The following is a 20,613-nucleotide window of genomic DNA, read 5'->3' as shown; positions in this document are numbered from 1 at the left end:
ACATAGAGATCTGGGTGTTCTTGTACACCAGTCAATGAAGGCAAGCATGCAGGTACATCAGGTAGTGAAGAAGGCTAATAGCATGCTGGCCTTCATAACAAGAGGGATTGAGTATAGAAGCAAAGAGGTCCTTCTGCAGCTGTACAGGGCCCTGGTGAGACCACACCTGGAGTACTGTGTGCAGTTCTGGTCTCCAAATTTGAGGAGAGACATTCTGGCTATTGAGGGAATGCAGCGTAGGTTCACGAGGTCAATTCCTGGAATGGCGGGATTACCTTACACTGAAAGACTGGAGCGACTGGGCTTGTGTACCCTTGAGTTTAGAAGACTGAGAGGGGATCTGGTTGAGACATATAAGATGATCAAAGGATTGGACACTCTGGCGGCAGGCAACATGTTTCCGCTGCGGGGTGAGTGCCGAAACAGAGGACACAGCTTAAAAATACGGGGTAGACCATTTAGGACAGAGATGGGGAGAAACTTCTTCACCCAGAGAGTGGTGGCTGTGTGGAATGCTCTGCCCCAGAGGGCAGTGGAGGCCCAGTCTCTGGATTCATTTAAGAAAGAGTTGGATAGAGCTCTCAAGGATAGTGGAATCAAGGGTTATGGAGATAAGGCAGGAACAGGATACTGATTAAGGATGATCAGCCATGATCATATTGAGTGGTGGTGCAGGCTCGAAGGGCAGAATGGCCAACTCCTGCACCTATTGTCTATTGTCTATTGACTCTTGTATTTTCTAAATTATAAGAGTGGCTAGACTTCAAAATGTGCTTTCTGGGCTGTAAGGCATTTTGGGACATATGATTGAAACGATAAATACTCACCTTTCTTTACTTATTAATAATTTCAAGTTGCAGAAGCTAATAGAGTCAGACCGTGAAACTGGCCTTTGAAGTACCACTGGTGTGAGTACCATGGAAGGTCTGAACAAAAATGTGATATTTGAGTCCCTTATGGCTATTTTCACTGACTGATGGGGTGCTGGCTTATTTGTGTTTTACATCTTTCAGAAGTGTGCAGATTGTGACACCAAACAGCCTTTAATGCTGATATGGTGCACGTTCAGCCTTTTTGGAGCTTAAATATCCCAAGCTGAACATAGTTCCAGCTTCACTTGAGCATGTCCATTGGTGTAAAATAGAGGCCTAGCCATCCCAACTGGTAGCTTAGCTTGACTGGGCTTTATATCTTCGAAATATGAGCAGTAGCTGGCTGAGATGTGGTAACAGGGTAGAGTGGCAGAAGGATTAATGTTTTCTCCCTGAGAGAGACATCAAGTTTATATAATATGATGCTACTGTTACCAACTCCCTACTACTCCTTGGGCTTGCTTAGCTCTATTGGATAGATGGCTGGTTTGCGATGCAGAGTGATATAGATTCAACTCCCACACTGGCTGAGATTACAATTAAGGACTCTTTTTCTCAATATTGCCCCTTATCTGAAGTATTGTGGCCCTCAGGTTAATCTCACCAACCAGTTTTCTCTCTCTAATGAGAGAGCAGCCCTATGATCCTCTGGGATAAGGACAACTTTACCTCTCCACTAACACTACATCTTCACTCCAACAACCTCTCCTAACTCCCTCCTCAATAGCAACCCTTGACAGCACCTCAACAATCCAAATAATCTGTTAGAAAATGGATTGTTATGAGATTATTAATTTCCTGATGAGGCCTCATTTGTAGACATAATGACAGCAAATTAGCCTCCAAGGATCTCATGACTTCAACGACTTCCACTGCAGCACTCAGACATTGAGGGCCATCCACCTATGGTGCAGTAGAAACTAACTGGGTCAGTCCTCAAGCACTGTCAGGTAGTTTCCCACTGCTTCTAGCCTCGAAATGATCTGTTCCAAACACTGTCAATCCTCAATGCTCCTTGACTGTGGTAGGAAGCTATTTTGCAGGATTACCAATGATGCGATTACGTCAATGTGCATCGTCATAATCATTCACGTACTAATCCTAATGAAGGGCTCACGTCCGAAATTTCGATTCTCCTGCTCCTCGGATGCTGCCTGATCTGCTGTGCTTTTCCAACACCACACGCTTGACTCATCATTCACTTGTAATCTACTCAGTTGAATTCTCCAACTAGTCCCTGTAGCAGAACTGTCTGCAACTCACCATGCACTGAATTGGCACATACACTATCCTTTTACCACCTAACAGTAGTCCACTCTGATGTGGTGACTCTCCATGTTCCTTGTGATATAATTTCAAACAATACTTGAACTGGTGGCTGTGAATGACAGATCAAATGGTGATGTTTCTGCTATTGTCAATGTTCTTCAAAGGCACAGGAGCTGCCTGTGCAGCAGTTCTTTGATGTCTAAAAGTAGAAATGAGTTTGTAATTAGTGGAGTGCCGTATGAATCAGTATTGCATATTCAGCTGTTGATAATCTATATCAATGATTTGGATGAGGAATTATTGCTAAATTTGCCAATGACACCAAAATAGGTCAAAAAGGGAGAAAGTCTACAAAGAGATATATTCGGGTAAGTGATTTGCAGATAGAGTATAAAATATGTCAATGTGAACTTGTCCAATAAGAATCGGAAAACAATCTACTATTTAAATGGGGATAATTTGCAGGGCTTGGTAGGATTGAGGGATTTGAGAGTCAGGGTGCCTGAATCACAGAAGTTAGTATGGACATCCAGCACATGAATGGAATGATGAATGGAATACTATTAGCTATTTTAAGGGAACTGGAATGTGAGGAAGGAAATCTTACCATAGCAGAACATGGCATAGGAGAGACCACACTATATACTGTAAGAGTTTGATCCCCATTATTATTTAAAAAGATATCACTGTCCTTGGAGCAGTTCAGAAAGGGTTAACTCAACTCATTTCTAGCATGGAGCTGGCTTATCTTGTGAAGAATGGTTGAATGAGATACCCCTATTATCTATTAAAGTTTAAAATAATGAGAGGTGATCTTATAAAAAAATGTAAGATCTTGAAGAGACTAGAAGGAGTAGATATCTGTTTCCTCTTGTGGGGGAGAATAAAATGAGGAGACATAATTTAGGTTTAATAGGTTTCCTTTTTAAGACAGAGTTGAAGGGATTAATTTCTCTCAAAGAAGATTATTGGAGTGTAGAATTTCTTTCCATGGAAGTTAATAGAGACTTAGTCTTTAAATTTATTCAAAGCCTGAAATAGATTTTTGCTTGAAAAGGGAGTCAAGAATTATTGGGTGCGGATAGGAAAATAGAGATGAGACCATAACCAGATTAGTCATATACTTACAGCATAATAGAACAGGCTTAAAGGACTTTTTTTAAAAATAAGACTTTATTCACCATTCTGGAAAGTTAGATGTTTACATACAAAATCAAATAATGCCTGTACAGCTTTTCAAAATTATCTTCCTATTCAATCAGAGTTTCAATCAAAATATCTCATGATCTAAACACTTCTAAAATGCTGCAATTTTCTTGGTACGCCTACACAATAATAAGGTGAATTTTGATTGTATGTTATCCAAATGTTTAAGTGTCTTTTGTAGTCATGGGCCTTAATGTTCATGGGATTGTAATGCCAAATATTATTTGGTAAATATACTTCCTTATAGCTAGTTGTGTAATATTATTCAGGGGAAAGTGAGGACTGCAGATGCTGGAGATCAGAGCTGAAAATGTGTTGCTGGAAAAGTGCTGCACTTTTCCAGCAACACATTTTCAGCTAATATTATTCAGGGACATTTTTTCCAAAACATATATTTTTGAAAACAAATTTCAGATCCTATGCATTTAGATATATAGCATCTTGCACAATCTGAGGATGTCTCAAACCAGTTCCTAAAAAGTGTTTTTATTTTATTTTACTGGAATTAACCCAAATTTGAAATACTTGCTGATAAGATATATTTGAAGTAATCTTAATATCATTTTAAGACGTGTTATAAACAAATCTCTCAAGAAGAACTCAACATAAGTACTCAGTTTGAAAACAGACTGAATAACTATATGTTAGCATTAAAAGTAGTCTCTTAATTAACTGAGATTAATTTCAAATTAATTAAAGTTAATTACAAAATCAGCCAACTGAAATATAACCCATGGCAAATTAGTCAGAACTAAACAAGTGTCTTTATTAATTGATCAATTCTATTTTATCATTATCAAAGCAGTATATATCCACAGAAGTTATAATTCTTTATATGACTGATTATTAAATTAAGGACAGAAAAATTCTAACAGCTGTCTAGACAGTGTCAAGATCTATTATCATCTGCAGAGTGCAAGAAGCAATCTTTCAGATGGAAGCCAGCATTTTAAGATCTGTCACAATCAATTTTGAAACATTCCATTACCATTTTAAACAAAATCTTTATTTATATTTTATTCTTTATCCCACAATGTTCCAGATTCCAGCCCCTGGCTAAGCAATTGCTAAAATAAATGGCTCCTTGCGTACTGGAACTGTTGCCTAGTAACTGGCTACAAGTTATGCAGGATCTTACAGTGTCGACCCTTTGATTTATTTTACCTCTCTGAGAAATACTTTCTTCTGCTTCTTGTGACTCATTCCTAACCAATATTTCCGTTAAAATAGAAAGAAGAAAAATATTGTGTGGAATTGTATAGTGTTCATCCAGTAAGTCCAATATTAATTTCTAAATAACCATTTGAAATTATAAGTGAAAAGACAAATCCTGACCATGCTCAGGTACAAATGCTTTCCTATTGACCTACCTGTCAACCCATTTTTCAAGTTGGAGCAGCTTTATGATCTGACAAGGCATTTTTATGTCATCAAGTACATAATAAAAACAATTGAAAAATGGGAAGCCTGTGAATGTCAACACTATTTCTTTTGTTGTTTGTTTGTGGGAACATTTTAGTAATTTGCTGAAACTACTTTTACAAAATATATGCCAAAACTAAAGAGATGTTGCACAGAAGATTATGCTAAAATGCAGTTATAAACCATTAGCACTGAGGAATGTCATATTTTACTTCACAGTCTGTGGTAACTGAAGCATTCAGAACAAAAAGTTGAACATTTCACTTTCGAAGCATTCTTCATCTTGAAGGAATGGTTTATGTTGACAGAGATCCATTTTCTCAAATATTCCGAAGGCAGCAATTTATGTTTATAGAAAGTCTTCCATTGAATTAATTAAGAAACAACATAGACTCACATTTGGTTCATCTGTTTTTCTTTCAGCTCGGAGAGCAGGGTAGTTGCTGTAATTTACCTAAATGTACTTGGGTGAGGATGGTGAAAAACTCAGGATTTCCACTTGTGATAAATGTTCAGTCATTCCTGGTAAAAATGGGAAAGTGTTTCATTTTTTTGAGGGCATGATCAGATTATACAACACTATCTCCCACGACTGCCAACACGTATTGGAAAATTGACAAATTTAGAATTGTTACTTTACAGAGGCGGATTGGGATGAGAGAGAGAGCTGGGACTTCTATTTCCTTCCTCTACAGTCTCTGCATTTGAAAAAGGGATATGTCTGTGTTTCTTAACCCTGAATGTATGGTCAATTTTAATAATCAGCAGTGAGCTTTTTGTGAATTTAATCAGAGAGGATAGTTTGTTCACATGCTGAACCTGATAATGTAACATTTGGTTACTCACTCACCACTTACACAGCCATGCAAGAAAAAAACCATGCAGCAGAACAGAGCACTTTCTTTTTGACTGTAAACAATGGAAGGGTTTGTAAGTTTATTTTCTTCATTCATTGGATGTGGACATCGCTGGCTCGGCTAGCATTTATTGCACATTCTTGATTGCCTTGGAATAGGTGGTGGTAATAAGCTGCCTTATTGTAGCATTGCTATCCTTGAGGTGCAGGAGCATCTACAGTGCTGTTAAGAAGACAGTTTCTGGATTTTCAACCAGTGGCACTGAAGGAACAGTTAAATATTTACAAGTTAGGATGGTATGTAGCTTGGAAGGGAACCTGGTGATTGGCTTCTCATGCAGAAACTGCTTCTGTCCTTCTCAGTGAGAGAGTTCATGAGTTTGGAAGGACTAGTCAAAAGAGGCTTTGAGTTAAAGCGGTGCATCTTAGAGACAGTACTCATTGCTGTCACTGTCCGTTGGTGTTCATTAGAGCAGAAAAGGCTGAGGGGGTAGCTGACTGAGGTGAATAAGATTATGAAGAGCTTACTTAGACAGGGTGGAGGGAAGACAGCAGTTTCTTCTTAACTGAAGGGTCAAAAAGGAGGGTGTATAATCTTAGGAGGAAGGACATGAGGTTTCAAGGGGCTTTAAGGAAAACATTGTCTTCACCCAAAAGGTGGTGGGAATCAGGAAAGCACTGCCTGGGATTGTTGTAGAGATGGGACACTTCGCACCCCGTAAAAAGTATGTGGATGAGCAGTTGAGATGTCATAACTTCCACGGTTATGAGCTATGATTTGGAGATGCCGGTGTTGGACTGGGGTGTACAAAGTTAAAAATCACACAACACCAGGTTATAGTCCAACAGGTTTAATTGGAAGTACACTAGCTTTCGGAGCGACGCTCCTTCATCAGGTGATTGTCAGGTTATGAGCTAAGTGCTGAAATAGGATACTAATGGAGATGGGTCAGTGCAGACTCAATGGATCAAAGGAGCTTTTCTGCACTGCCGACTCTGACTCTGACTTTATATTGCTCAGCAAGTTCACTTTCTTGTTGGTAATGCCCTTGATATTAATAGTGAAGTATTCAGCTTTAGCAATGCCATTGAAAGTCAAGGAGCAATAATTACGTTATTTCTTGTTGTAGATGGCCTTTGCCTGACACATGTGTTCCCTAAATGCTGCTTTCCAGTCCAATCTTGGATGTTGTCCAGGCTGCATTAGACAAGGACTGCTTCAGTATTTGGGAAGTTGCAAATGGTGCTGAACTTTGTATAATCATCTGACTTTATGATGTAGCAGAGTCATTGATGAAACAACTGAAGATTTTTGGGCATAGGACATGTGATGTAGCTCAGTTTATGTAAAAGGCTTGGGTTACTACTCCAGTGAAGCATTCCTGATGGGTAGGTTAGAGAGATTCAATTTCTGGAGTCAGATTTTGGGATTATTGCAGGATTCTTAGCAGTGATGATGTTAATTGTGAGGTGGACTAGAAAAGGAAATGCTTGGATACCCTACGATGTTGCAATCAGGAATAGATGGTGTTGACTTTGCATCTGCTGCGGCAATTTCCTGTATCACTGCGACTTCTTGCTTTGTTGTTTACAGACTGGTTACTGTCTTATGCTTGTGATGTGAGCAATCATTATCTGTGATCAGTTTCAGTCAGGTGAATTTCAGTTGTCATTACTACTATTGAGCAGTTAGAATGATTTGAAGAGTAAAACCGTTGCTATAATATGGAGGATGGATGTTGGCCATTCACACTTAGTTATGATTGAACTAATTTCTCTTCAGCTATCTTGTCAAGTTTCTGTTTCAGATTGGAGTCAATGAGTTTAGAAGTCCACAGGTTTTGGGCTTTGAGTAAGTGTTCAAACAATAGTGTTCAATTGGCTTTGTCTTGGCAATGCTGAAAATGTGTTGCTGGAAAAGCGCAGCAGATCAGGCAGCATCCAAGGAGCAGGAGAATCGACGTTTCGGGCACAAGCCCTTCTTCAGGAATCCTGAAGAAGGGCTTGTGCCTGAAACGTCGATTCTCCTTCTCCTTTGATGCTGCCTGACCTGCTGCGCTTTTCCAGCAACACATTTTCAGCTCTGATCTCCAGCATCTGCAGTCCTCACTTTCTCCTCTTTGTCTTGGCAATGTTCATTGAAGGGATTCAATTCAAGTGAGACCTTTCCAGAGTTCTGAGATACTTCCCCATGTGTGCAAAAATTAGAAATGTGTCTATTAATGTCCAACTCTGAAAGAAAAGATAGTACAGGAGAATTCATGTTCATGAATTAGAGTCATGACTATGACATGATTTTACTGGGTCTGACACGAGGAAGGAGTTCCTGAGGAACTGGACTGGAAATGTCCAAGGTGGTGGTGGAGTAGCAGGACTCCATGTGGACTCTTGCCTTGGGCCCATTAGCTCCCATCTGCTTCTGTTCTTTTTTTCTCTTCTTTTTGTCTTTTGCGTTTCTTTTCTTTGGCCGGTTAGTCATCAGCAGTAGAAGCAAGAGCGGGATGTGCATGGAGCGGTGGCAGCCTCCCGGTGATCAGAGGCAGCAGTTCCAGCATCTCCAGCGACTGTAGGTAAAGGCAGCAAGGACATCCTCCGGGCATTCAGGCCGGCGGCGGCAGTAGCGACAAAACTCGTCCAGCGATCGGCTTCTTCAAGATGGCAGCCACGACAAGGCAACATTATGGGCGGCATGGTGGCTCAGTGGTTAGCACTACTGCCTCACAGCACCAGGGTCCCAGGTTCGATTCCAGCCTATGGTGATTGTGTGGAGTTTGCGTGGCTTTCCTCTGGGTGCTCCAGTTTCCTCCCACAGTCCAAAGATGTGCAGGTCAGGTGATTTGGCCATGCTAAATTGCCCATTGTGTTACGTGCATTAGTCAGAGGGAAATGGGTCTGGGTGGGTTACTCTTCAGAGGGTCAGTGTGGACTGGTTGAGCTGAACGGCCTGTTTCCACACTGTAGGGAACCTAATCTAATCTAATCATCTCGGAAAAGTGTGGCTAGATAGGGCTTTTTGGTGCATGGCCTGACAATGAAGCCAAGAACTCCTGGTTGCGGTAGCAGTAGGCTCAGAGCAGGGACTACTGGTTACTTTTTGATGCGGCAGTGGCAGTGGAGCTCAGAACTCCTGATTGTGGGTGAGTGTAGGTTCAGCATAGGACTTTGTGACATCATCAGTGGGGTGGGCCCAGCGATGAAGAGATGGCGCCTAAGGAATTACCGTTCCTGTGATGGTGGGTCCAGCACCAACAGCGGGGTGAGGCGGTACTGGATGGGTGGCAGTGCAGGTGAGCCAACTCAGGACTCATGGTGGAGGCGATGGAATGTTACTTGTTTTTACTCTTTTTATTCTTAAACTATTCAAAATGGCGCTGCGTTATGGCAACAGTTGAAGCTTTTCGCTGTATTATACACTGTAAAATGCAAGTGGCAATAAACCTTTCAAATTCAAGTTGTCAGAAAGTGAGGGATAGACAGCTGGCAAAGAAATAACTAGTCACCTGAAGTTGAGACAGTGACATTTGGAATATTGCTTTCCCATAAGTGCTGGGGTAAGACTGAGAAACAACAAGCTTGGATCATGCAAGATGGGAGTAATTTTGTGCTAAATTTGCAGTGAGATCGAAAAGGGTGAGAAGAAGCTGTGTGCTACAAAAGAAAGGAAAGATAAAGTATTGATTGCATTGGAAAGAAGCAGTCAATAAAATGTCAAAATGTTATATTAAAAAAACACAACATTTATTTGTAGCGTTAATGGGAGAGTATAGTTGACCTGAATTCTGCTGATGCCTTCTCACCTTTGATTGTCATTTTAACATGCCCCTCTCCAGTTACGTAGGAAGTGAGGGTTTAATATGTTTCCTAAGAATTTATTAGTATCTGTTAATGTCCCAACTCCTTTACCTGTGTACTACTTATGTGTATTTGTGGAAATCATTTTGGGAATGTCCTTGTAGTATTGCTGTGCTGTTAATGTGTAGCATTATTTGATTCTGAATTCAAATAGATGGTTTAATGCACTGTCGGACTTAGTTCAAAAGCTCATGTTTGTATATAGGTACACATTGGTGAGGTAAGCTAAGTGCATACCAATATGTCTTTCAGTCTAAAGATCTAAACAAGCAGGTCTTGGGTTAAATTTCCTGTGTTGAAATGTTAAAACCAAACTACTGAATGCCGGATAAATGTCGATTATATTGTAACTAAATGCCTCATCATATGAGCGTTTCCTTTCAGCCACACAGAGTCACATATTTCTTCAAAAGAATATATCTGTATAGTTCTCAATCACAATTAGTTAGCTGCCTCATTTTCCCCTTGATTTCACAAGGGAATAAAGAAACCTATTAGGAAATGCATGGTTGGGAGTGATTACAGAAAAAAAACAAGAATAAGATTGAATGCTTCTGAGTGCGAGAGAGCAGTGTGAATTGTGATAATGAGTGTGAAGCTTGAAAATATTATTTTAACTTTAAAATGCAACCATTAAATTACACTACGAATATACAAGCCACATTCGTTATTAATTATTATTTATGTTGTATGATTTAACTCATGTTTTTAATATTAGATGAGAATAAATTATGATAATTTCATCCTAGTTGGTTCATTGAACAGATATATTGTTAATGGCTGTATTCCAGTTTTGACATATGTGTAAATGAACATATTCAAAACTGGAGGCAATCACCATATTAGACAGATTGTTGTTTTTGTCCAATTGCATGGGCTTCTGTTTTCCTTGTCTAATATCAATCCATTCTGTCATAATATTTATTAAAGTTCCTTCAAATGTCTAAGGAATTGCTATGACTCCCAAATTTATATCATTCTTCCCTCAGCTACAATATCACAGCATTTCCCAGAGACTTTGTTCTTGTTCAGTCAGAACACTTTAGATCCAGTTTTCATTCTGCACTGTTAAATAGAAATTGAACTTTTCATGAACAAAATGTATGAGACAGCTATAAGGAAAGTTTGAAGAGCACCATATAGATCATGGATGAGATGATTGGGGGGAAAAAAATTTTCGAAAGAGTATTGGAGAAAGGGAGGAAAAAATGTCAGATACAAACAGGAAATGTAAATAGGAAACTACGATGAGAAAACTGTATGAGCCTTACATTGAAAAGAGAGAAAAGGAAGTAAAGAATGAATAATGATTAAGATAGAATCATGAAGTGTCAACAAAGATCATAACATATAGGAGCAAAATGAGGCTATCCAACCCATCATTCGATTATGGCTGCATTCTCCTGCCTTCTCCCCATGACCCTTGATATTCTTAACAATCAAGAACCTATCTCTCTTTGTCTTAAAGACAAATGACTTAAACCCCAGAGTTCCCTGTAGCAGTGATTTCCACAGAATCATCAAATCCTGGTTGAAGAAATTCCTCATCTCAGTTCAGAAGTGTCATTCTACACTCTGAGGTTCTGCCCTTGGGCCCTAGTCTCTCCTACCAGTGGAAATATCTTCTCCGTGTCCATTCTATCCAGGTCTCTCAGTATTCTGTTAAGTTTCAATGACATCCCCCTCATCCTTCTAAATTCCATCGAATAAAGATCCACAGTCCTCAATTACTCCTTATACAACAAACCCTTCATGCCCCTCCAAAGCCAGCACATCCTTCCCGAGACACAGGGTCCAACACTGCTCACATTATTCACATTATTCAAGCCATCTTGAAATGAATGCTAAAACTGTATTTGCCTTCCTAACTGTCAATTAAACCTACATGTTAACCTTAAGGGATTCCTGAACTAGGACTCCCAAGTCTCTTGGGGCTTCGGATTTCCAAAGCCTTTTCCTGTCTTGAACATAGTCAATGCCTCTATTCTCAAAATAACTTCATATTTTCTCACATTGAATTCCATCTGCCATTTTGTTGCACACCCACTGGCTCTCTTTTGTGGAACTTGTTCATTACATCCTCAAAGAATTCAAATTTGTCAATCATGACTTCCCCTTGATGAAGCCATGCTGACTCAGCCCTATTAAACAAATACTTTGAAGTTCTCCACAATCTCACACTTAGTAATGGAATCGAAAATCTTATCAATGACTGAGGTCAGTCTAACCGGCTGACAGTTTCCTCACTTTTGCCTCCTTCCCGGCTTCAACAGAAATGTTACATTAGCCAAGTACCAGTCCTCTGTGATCCTCCCTGACTCCAGCAATTCCTGAAAGATCATCAACAATGTCTCGACAAACTTCTCAGCTGTCTCATTCAGAAATCTGGGGTGTAGTTCATGTGCTCTGGGTGATTTATCCACCTTCACACAATTTAACGCCCAGCACATTCTCCTTATTCATGGCCACTATACTTACCTCTGCTCTCTGACTCTCTTGAAGTTCCAGTATGCTCCTCGTGAACAGTTCCAGTATCCTCCTCCAGTGTAAAATGTGATGCAAAGTACCTCTTCAGTCCCTCCACCATTTCTTTGTTCCATATTACTACTTCTTCAGACACATTTTCAAACAGTCAATTGCCTCACTCTTGCCTCTCTCTTACCTTTTATACATATCTAAAAAAACTTGCAATTTTTTTATATTACTAGTTAGCTTACTCTCATATTTCATCCTCCCCCCACCCCCCACCCCCTGCCTTATTTTTTTTTCATTGTCCACTGCTGAATTTTAAAAGTTTTCCAACCTCTGGCTTTGCATTCATCTTCACCACATTGTACACTTTTGCTTTTGGTTTTATCTTGTCCTAACTCCCTTTGTCCGCCATGGTTGCCTCATTCTCAGCTTAGTATGTTTCTTGTTCCTTCCAACTACTGCCTCCCATCAGGGTCTGTTTATGTGACTCCTCAACACTATCCACACAGAGTCTGTGCTTTCCAAGTCTATATGACTTTGTGCTATTTGTTTAATTTCAAGGCAACCTCGCTCCCTCTGCCCATCTGCTTGTCCTATTGATAGGATGCATATCTTTGGATATTTATTTCCCAGCCCTGATCCTCTTGTAGCCACACCTCTGTGGTACTCACAACATTGTACCTGCCAATTTCAACCTGCCCCACAAGCTCATTTTTGTATTTTGCATTTATGTATAAGACCTTCAGTCCTGCATTGACTGCTCCCCTTCTCATAGTTGTCCCCTCATCCAATGTGCCTGTTGTTGGATTCCTGACCTTTTCCATACTCTTCGTCCGATTACTTGTTATAGAAACTTCTGGAAACAAAGTAGAGAGTGGCAGGCAAAGCAGCAACAACTCAATAATCGATTAACTAATGTGTTTTACATATATTTCCAATTAGTTTGAACTTTGAGCTTCATTTTTATAAATGAATAATGAAAAAATGACATAGTTAACAAAAATTCTGAATATATATGCAATGTTGCAAAAGTGCTAATATTCATAAAGTCTTTTTTTGGTTAGAATTCTTTTTTGGACAGATTGGGATTCTAGTTTCCCACGTATTGAGGCTGCTTCAATGAGTGGAGCAGGAAGGAAGACAATCTACAAAGCTTTGGGAACTGGTGGCTGGCTTAATGGACTAACAGTGGATTACCTTGAGAACCGAATTGTTTGGATTGATGCTATGTAAGAGCAACACTTTTTCTGCATGAAAAGTTTGAACATGATCCTGAAATGTCTTTTTATCTCTTCTTTCTCATTCTATTTGCTACTCCCAACCTCCCTGAACAATTGCCACGACTTTATTCTTTAAAGAATTTTTATTTCTTTGTTCTCTATTACCAGCAACTTCCCTTGTTGGTAGTTGTGAGAATTTATTGTTTGAAAATAACTGGTGATGATTTAATACAATAGGAATAAAAATCATCCAAGATCATCTTAGAATCTTTTTTTTTGTCAAAACACAACACTTTAATCTAAAAAACCCAATATTTTTCAATACCTTGAGATAATATCAAAGATAAAACTTGTTTTTCTTTCTGTTATAGCTAAAAAAAATGAACATTTTCTTTGTGGTGCATACTAACTGGTGCAATTTTCCATCCAAACAGTGTGGACCAAGTTTATGTTAAATAGCTTACAACCGATGAAAGGAACGATCTGTCAAAATGTTGATCCAGCCCTTGGCGGATCTCTTTATTATCTATCAGAAGGCAATTAAGTAGGTTGGAGCCAAAACAAAAAAAAATCTCTGTGAATGGTTGAATTCTTTTTTTAATTCCTTCATGAGGTATGGGCATCGTTAGAACGTTGCAATTTGTTGCCCGTCCTTGATTGCTCTTGAACTGTGTGGCTAGACCATTTTGAGGAGAATTAAGACTTGCTATAATATGGAGTCTCATTTGGCCAGATAGGTAGGGAATGCAAATGTCATCCTTTAGTGTCAATAGTGAACCAGGTGATTTTTTTTACGACAATGTGCAGTTTCATTATGGAGACGAGCTTTCAATTTCAGACTTTTCCTTCATTCATTGAATTTAAATTCCACCTTTGTTTTGATAGGATTGAATCCATATTCATAGAGCATAAACAATGTTCTCTGGATTACTGGTCCAGTCATATCTCCACGATGCCAATGCCTTCTCTACCTGACCTGCCCAACCTTCATGTCAGTTCGCATGGCTGCAAGAGATTTTGAAGTGCGCTTGGCTGATTTTGCAGCTGCTGAGATGGATCTATCATGCAATGTTAACATATCTCAATAAAATTTGGAGCTAGTATTTCACATTTCTCATGTTGGGGAAAGGTGGGTCTCTGGGACTGATGGTCAAACTACACACTGTGCAAAGGATGCAGTTGTATCTACCTGATCATCAACCTGCAGTGAAGAGACAACTTTTCCAATATTGTGACAATATATTCAGTTGTTCGCATTCACTGCGCATGATCAAGGTGACATATTAGTAGTTTAGATTAAGTGATTGGAATGTGAGAATGACAGAACAATGTGTGTCTCCTGCCAGACTTGAAAGGACAATAAGTGGTAAGGGGAGGACATGATAACACCCTACACCCACTATCACGATTACCACCCCCTCTGCTGAACGATGACATCAATGCTGTTCCTCCACACTTCACATCAGCTGTGATGAAAAGTCATCTAAACTTGAAACGTTAGCTTGCTCTCTCTCCATGGGTGCTGCCTGACCCGCTGTGATCTCCAGCCTTTGTTGTTTTCAGTACAGATTCCAGCATAGGGTGCCACAGACAGCTGCAATCAGAGCTGGGAAGACTGAAATTAAGTACTCTAAAGTACTTCAGTGTCATTGTTCAATTTGTCCTTGTCAAAATACAATGACCTGACATTCCCTCTTTGCCACGAATACAACTTCTTCATTGCCTGGAGCTATAACTTACACCTTGGAAGCTATATAACTTATCAAATATAATTTGCACTGATTACAGTCTTTATTCATGATTACAAATCTAATTTATCCATTAAAAATATTAACATGCATTTCCTTAATCAGAGTGAATTCCTGCTAGAGAAAATAATTGTGGGTTCGAAAATTCTCTTTCTCTTAGTTCCTTTATGTCTCATTTTTCTTGATGTAGGTCAGATGGTATATATTCAGCCTTATATGATGGCACAGAATTGATAGAAGTCCTACATCATCATGAATACCTTTCGCATCCATTTGCTGTAACAGTGTATGGAGGTGATGTTTATTGGACTGACTGGAAGACTAACACCCTATTGAAAGCCAACAAATGGACTGGCCACAATGTTACTGTGGTGCAGAGAACCAGTGCAAGACCATATGACATTCAGATTTTCCATCAAACAAGACAGCCACAAGGTAGGTTTGTTTTACAATTTCTGCTACTGATTGCATTATGACAAAAAATGGTTTTGTGGGAAACCATGTTGTTGAGAGTATTAGTATTATGGAATTTGTGGGATGCAGCAAAAAATGTGACATAAATCAGAATCACTTTTAATTACTCCTATAACCATTTGATAAGTTAAGCTGTAAAATGTTATAGCTTACAGAACATAAACAGGTATGTCTGAAGACAATGTTCATGTACCACAGAAGCTCAATCAATCACATTAAGATTGGCACATTGTCTCAATGATACTGTTGTTATCCTGGCAAATGTGGCTGTAATTGTATTACTGCAGTGCAGAAGACGATGTTATCTGAGCCTTCAAAGTAATTGCAAGATAGCACATGACTGGAGGCACAGAAGGTCAACAAAATCAGGAATGGCAGGCTGAATGGGTGAAGTTCTGCTGACACCCTCCACAAAGGCATCCAAGTATATTTCTCTGATTTGCATTTCCTCTCCCTCATCGAAGAAGAAAATGGCATTAAAGACGATTTTCAACATCAGTAATTGGAGGAAATTGCAGGCACAAAAGTATGCTGTGCTCTCCAAAATTATTGCTGATGAAATACTCACACTTAACAAATGCAAACTGTTTGAAAGAATCTAATAAAAATGTCTCAATGGAAATATTGAGCTTGCAATCCAGAAAAGTCTTTTTAAATGTCAGATGCTAAGATTTCAAACCAAATCATTAAAATGCTGTACCATTAATGAAATTATGGAAGAAATCAGCTTATCATTGATGTAGCCAAATAGTATGGGAATCTGTCATGATTTTTTAAAGCCAAATATATTTTCCCCTTCCTGCTGCACCTTCTAATAAAGATTGAGCTGAAAAATGTCACCAACAGTTTATTGTAAAAGTCATTAATAACTTTCACTTTTGGTTCATTTTGAGTTCATCACTGAATATGTCATGTCGGTAATAGTGCCATAGAAAATGCTCATTAAAAAAAGACGGAATTACCCCTCCTCCACTAATAAAGATACGTAGTTGCCTTAAAAATGATCCTGAAAACTCACATTTTACTTAATTTAAAAATAATAAAATGGATTATATCCTCAGCCAATTTTTAACCTCTTTTAATGCAGTAGAATTATAGATGAAGTCAGTTAATAGTTAGTTTTATGCAGCAAAAAAAAAATTCAAGACGTAATTCTTTAAATATTTCATTTTGAAGCCTTGATATTTATGCGGATCATTTGTCTTTCTGTCTTTTCAAGTCACTTTAGAAATTCTGACCACAAAATTTGGCCTCTTTCACATTGGATTTTTATTGCGATGACAGTCATTTAGCTTCCAAAAGTGACTCACAATTGCCATCTGGTGTGTGGAAAACCATTTTGTTGATTGCATTAGCACGTCAACAGAAGGTTTGAAGAATAGGCTGGTTGTGTAATACGGATTTAACATCACATCATCATTTTCAAATCAAGATATTTTCTAAACAGCCTGCCGTAGACATTATTACACACCTCTGAAGCAGGTGGGATCCATGAGTTCTGGCTCACAGGCAGGGTCCCTACCACTGTTCCATAAGAATCCTTTATTTTCAAGTCGATGTTCCATCTCTTGAACTTGTGTTCACGAGCATGATTTAAAATGGAATGTAGTGATGGTTTCTACTCATGGTTCTATGATTATAAAAACATCTGTCATTTTTTAAGTTTGTTAGAGTTGGTGTGGTCTACAGGGAGTGGTGTGACACATGCCAAAGGATGTTTTTGTTTTGACCACAATGATGCCCCATGATCTGTTTACTCTCAGATAGGTGTCATGGATGTACTCCCTATAGCAGGGCAGGTTCAATGAACATAAGCAACACAAAAAAGACAGGTGGCTGAAGGAGTAAAAAGAGTTAAAAGGGCCTTTAGCTGGACACCAAATCATTCTGGGTAAAAACAATGACTGCAGATGCTGGAAACTGCTCCTCAGATGCTGCCTGAACTGCTGTGCTTTTCCAGCGTCACTCTAATCTAGACCATATCATTCCATCCTGTACTGGAAACAATTCTCCACCCGAAGTTTCAAAGAGGAATAAAGCATCAGATGCTGTCACTGAAATCAACCACAAGTTGCAGTTATCACTGTATCAAAGTAGGAGTACAAAATTGCTGTTGTCTAGAAAAGGTTACTGTGGCCATGAACCATGTTGCATCAGACTCCTTCCAAGGCTTTCTTTACAATTACTGACCTGTCAAAGGGGCCCCTCCCATCAGTTTTCTGACATTAGAGATGAGATTGACAGGTCAGTAATTGGGGCTATCAAATTGAACTTGCAAAACAATAACTTGCTCACAAGGGCCACTCAGTATCTGAACACATTATAACTTTAACTCAGGCATGGACAAAAGAGCTAACTCCAGAGGTAATGTGAAAATTAGGGGAAATCTCTCACAGTCCTTTCAACCCTGAGGACATCATTGCAGAAGTTTCTCAGTGTAGTGCCCTAGGCCCTATCATCTTCAGCTACTTCATAAATGACTTTCCCTCCATCGAAAGGTCAGAATGGTGATGTTTACTGATGATTGCACAGTGTTGAAATCCAACAGTAACTCCACAGATACTGGCACAGTCTATGTCTATTTGCTTAATTGAAAAAGTGGAAATCAACTAGGAGAAAGTGAAAGAAGTGGAAAGTCACAGTTGTTGCCATCTCCAACAAGAGGGAGTCTAACCATCAGCCTGAGACATTTGATGGCATTACTGCCACTGAATGCCAAACTATCAACATCCTGGAGATTTCCATTGATCAGAAACTGAATTGGACCAGCCATACAAATACAGTGACTACAAGAACAGGTCAGGTGCTCTAAATACTCGAGGTCTCAAAGGGCACAACTCTCTTCTTTAAACTACTCGCTTCGGCGGGTCGGTGTGGACTTGTTGGGCCGACGGGCCTGTTTCCACACTGTAAGTAATCTAATCTAATGTAATCTAATCTAAAAAAGAACAGGTCAGATGCTCTAAATACTCGAGGTCTCAAAGGGCACAACTCTCTTCTTTAAACTTTCGACAAGTCTACTTGACAGGTTCTTTTTACAGGTTCACTTGCCACTTTTTTCAGATCTCTTTGAGAGATGTCTCTGATAGCTGGCACAATTATATTTGACAGGTCTGCTGACAGTTCCAATGAGCTTGATAGTAATTTTTTTTACTATTGTAACACGGTTAGATGAGACCTCATGCGACACAGGAAATACAAAATATGGAATGCTGAATCAATACAGGTTTAAGAGGGACCCAAAGTTCCAACAAGTTCCATAGACAGCCCTGGAGGAGCTATGCTGTCGTGACAAAGCAGAATTGTCATATTTCATGGTGATCTGCTGCATGATGCCAACCTGGTCATCATTCTAACCAACAGCTTTCTGCTGACAAGCTGATGAGGATGAGGAAGAGAGTTGAAAGAGGCAGCCAATAAAATAGATTTTACATTTATAAATAAAAAAAAGGCTGATAGGAAAAAAATGACAAATGCCAACCAATAAATAATAGAGAAAGAAACTGGAAATCTGAAATAAGACCACAAAGGGATGGAAGTAGTAAACAGGTCTGGCAGCAGCTGTGGACAAAGAAAATGTTTCAAATTGAATATGAATCATCTTCAGAGAAAATGAGAACCTAAATGTGATGGGCTTTGTGCTGTCAGGTGAAGCAGGTTGAACAGCAAATGGATTGGTCAGTGATAGGTTAGAGGGTGGAAAAGAATACATGAAAAAGAATGTCATGGAACGAAATGTAAAAGGAGTTATAATGTTTTCAGTAAGGAGACAAAACATTTATGGAGTCAGAGAATTGTAGAGTCATACAGCACGGAAACAACATTCAGTCCAACGCATCCACACCGACCAGACTTCCCAATTTCACCTAGTCCCATTTTCCCATCCAGATGCATTTTTAATGGAGAAATTTTACGCACCTCCAATATTTCAATTGCTAGCTCATTCCATAGATTCCCTGCCTTCTGTTTGGGAAAAAAAAATACCCCTCCAGTTATTTTTAAATCTTTTCCTTCACAACTTAAGCCTATGCTCTCTATTTTTGAACTCCCCACTCCAGGAAAAGGAGCTTGGCTATTCACCCTATTCATGCTGCTCATGATTTTATGAACTTCTATAAGGTCATTCCCTCAGCTTCCCATGCTCCAGAGAAAACAGCTCCAGCCTATTCAACTTCTCTCTACAACTCCAGTCCTGGCACAATCCTTGGAAATCTTTTCTTCACCCTCCTAAATTTAAAAACATCCTTTATATGATAGTCAGAGTGTCACACAGCATGGAAACAGACTCTTGGATCCAAGTAGTCCACGCCAACCATTTTCCCAACCTAAACCAGTCCCACCTGCCTGCATTTGGCCCCTATCCTTCCAAACCTTTTCTATAATGTACTATCCAAATGTCTTTTAAAATTGTAATTGTACCTGCATCAATTACTTCCTCTGGTAGTTCATTCCACACACTAACCACTCTCTGTGTAAAAAAGGTTGCTCCTCATGTCCTTTTTAAATCTGTCTCCACTCACCTTCAAAATATGCCCGTACTCAGATCCCTTGGCATCATGGTAGTCCACAAACCTACCAACACACTTAAAAAGCAACCTGAAGGATCCATTAGATACTACCAGCAAAACCATCATCTACGAGATACCATGCAAGCATGGTAAAAAACATTACATTGGACAAATAAGCAGGAAACTTGCCACCAGGATACATGAACACCAACTGTCCACCAAAGACACGACCCACTATCACCAGTTTCCATATATATAGACAAAGAAGGACACCACTTTGACTGGGACAACACACACATCCTAGGACAAGCGAATCAAAGACATACATGAGAATTCTTAGAGGCATGACATTCTAACCAGAATTCCATCAAGAAACACATCAATTTAGATCTATCTACCTTCCCTTGAAAAAAAGAACTGGAAATGATATCACTTATCTGAAGAAACCAGGACTTATAAATAGAAAGGCAAGACATACTACCAGTGCTTCACGGGACACTCTCACTAATGATGTTACCAAAACATTTGAAAACAAAACTTCCAGCTCAGTGAACTAACTTGCAAACTCATATGCCCCCTTGTTTTGGATTTCCCCGCCTTTGGGAAAAGATCTTTTTGACTTAACTTATCTTTGTCCCTCATGATTTAATAGGCATCAAAAAGGTAACTTCTCAATCTTTTAAACTCCAATGAAAAAAGTTCCAGCTTATCCAG

At 39.2% G+C, this 20,613-nt stretch overlaps 1 protein-coding gene across 1 annotated transcript in view; it reads left to right on the top strand.

The window, feature by feature from the left end:
• LOC122551725 (low-density lipoprotein receptor-related protein 1-like) overlaps window positions 1-20,613 on the top strand; it is a 1,892,490-nt gene that overhangs the window by 1,181,213 nt on the left and 690,664 nt on the right. Inside the window, exons 26-27 of the mRNA XM_043694091.1 lie at window positions 13,014-13,178; window positions 15,108-15,352. Of these exons, the coding sequence (XP_043550026.1) occupies window positions 13,014-13,178; window positions 15,108-15,352 (410 nt within the window). The remainder of the gene's footprint in view (window positions 1-13,013; window positions 13,179-15,107; window positions 15,353-20,613) is intronic.

Source organism: Chiloscyllium plagiosum, chromosome 7, assembly GCF_004010195.1.
Source record: "Chiloscyllium plagiosum isolate BGI_BamShark_2017 chromosome 7, ASM401019v2, whole genome shotgun sequence".
Lineage (NCBI taxonomy): Eukaryota > Metazoa > Chordata > Chondrichthyes > Orectolobiformes > Hemiscylliidae > Chiloscyllium > Chiloscyllium plagiosum.
Note: the sequence above shows the minus strand (reverse complement) of the source record. Positions and strands in the feature narration are given on the sequence as shown.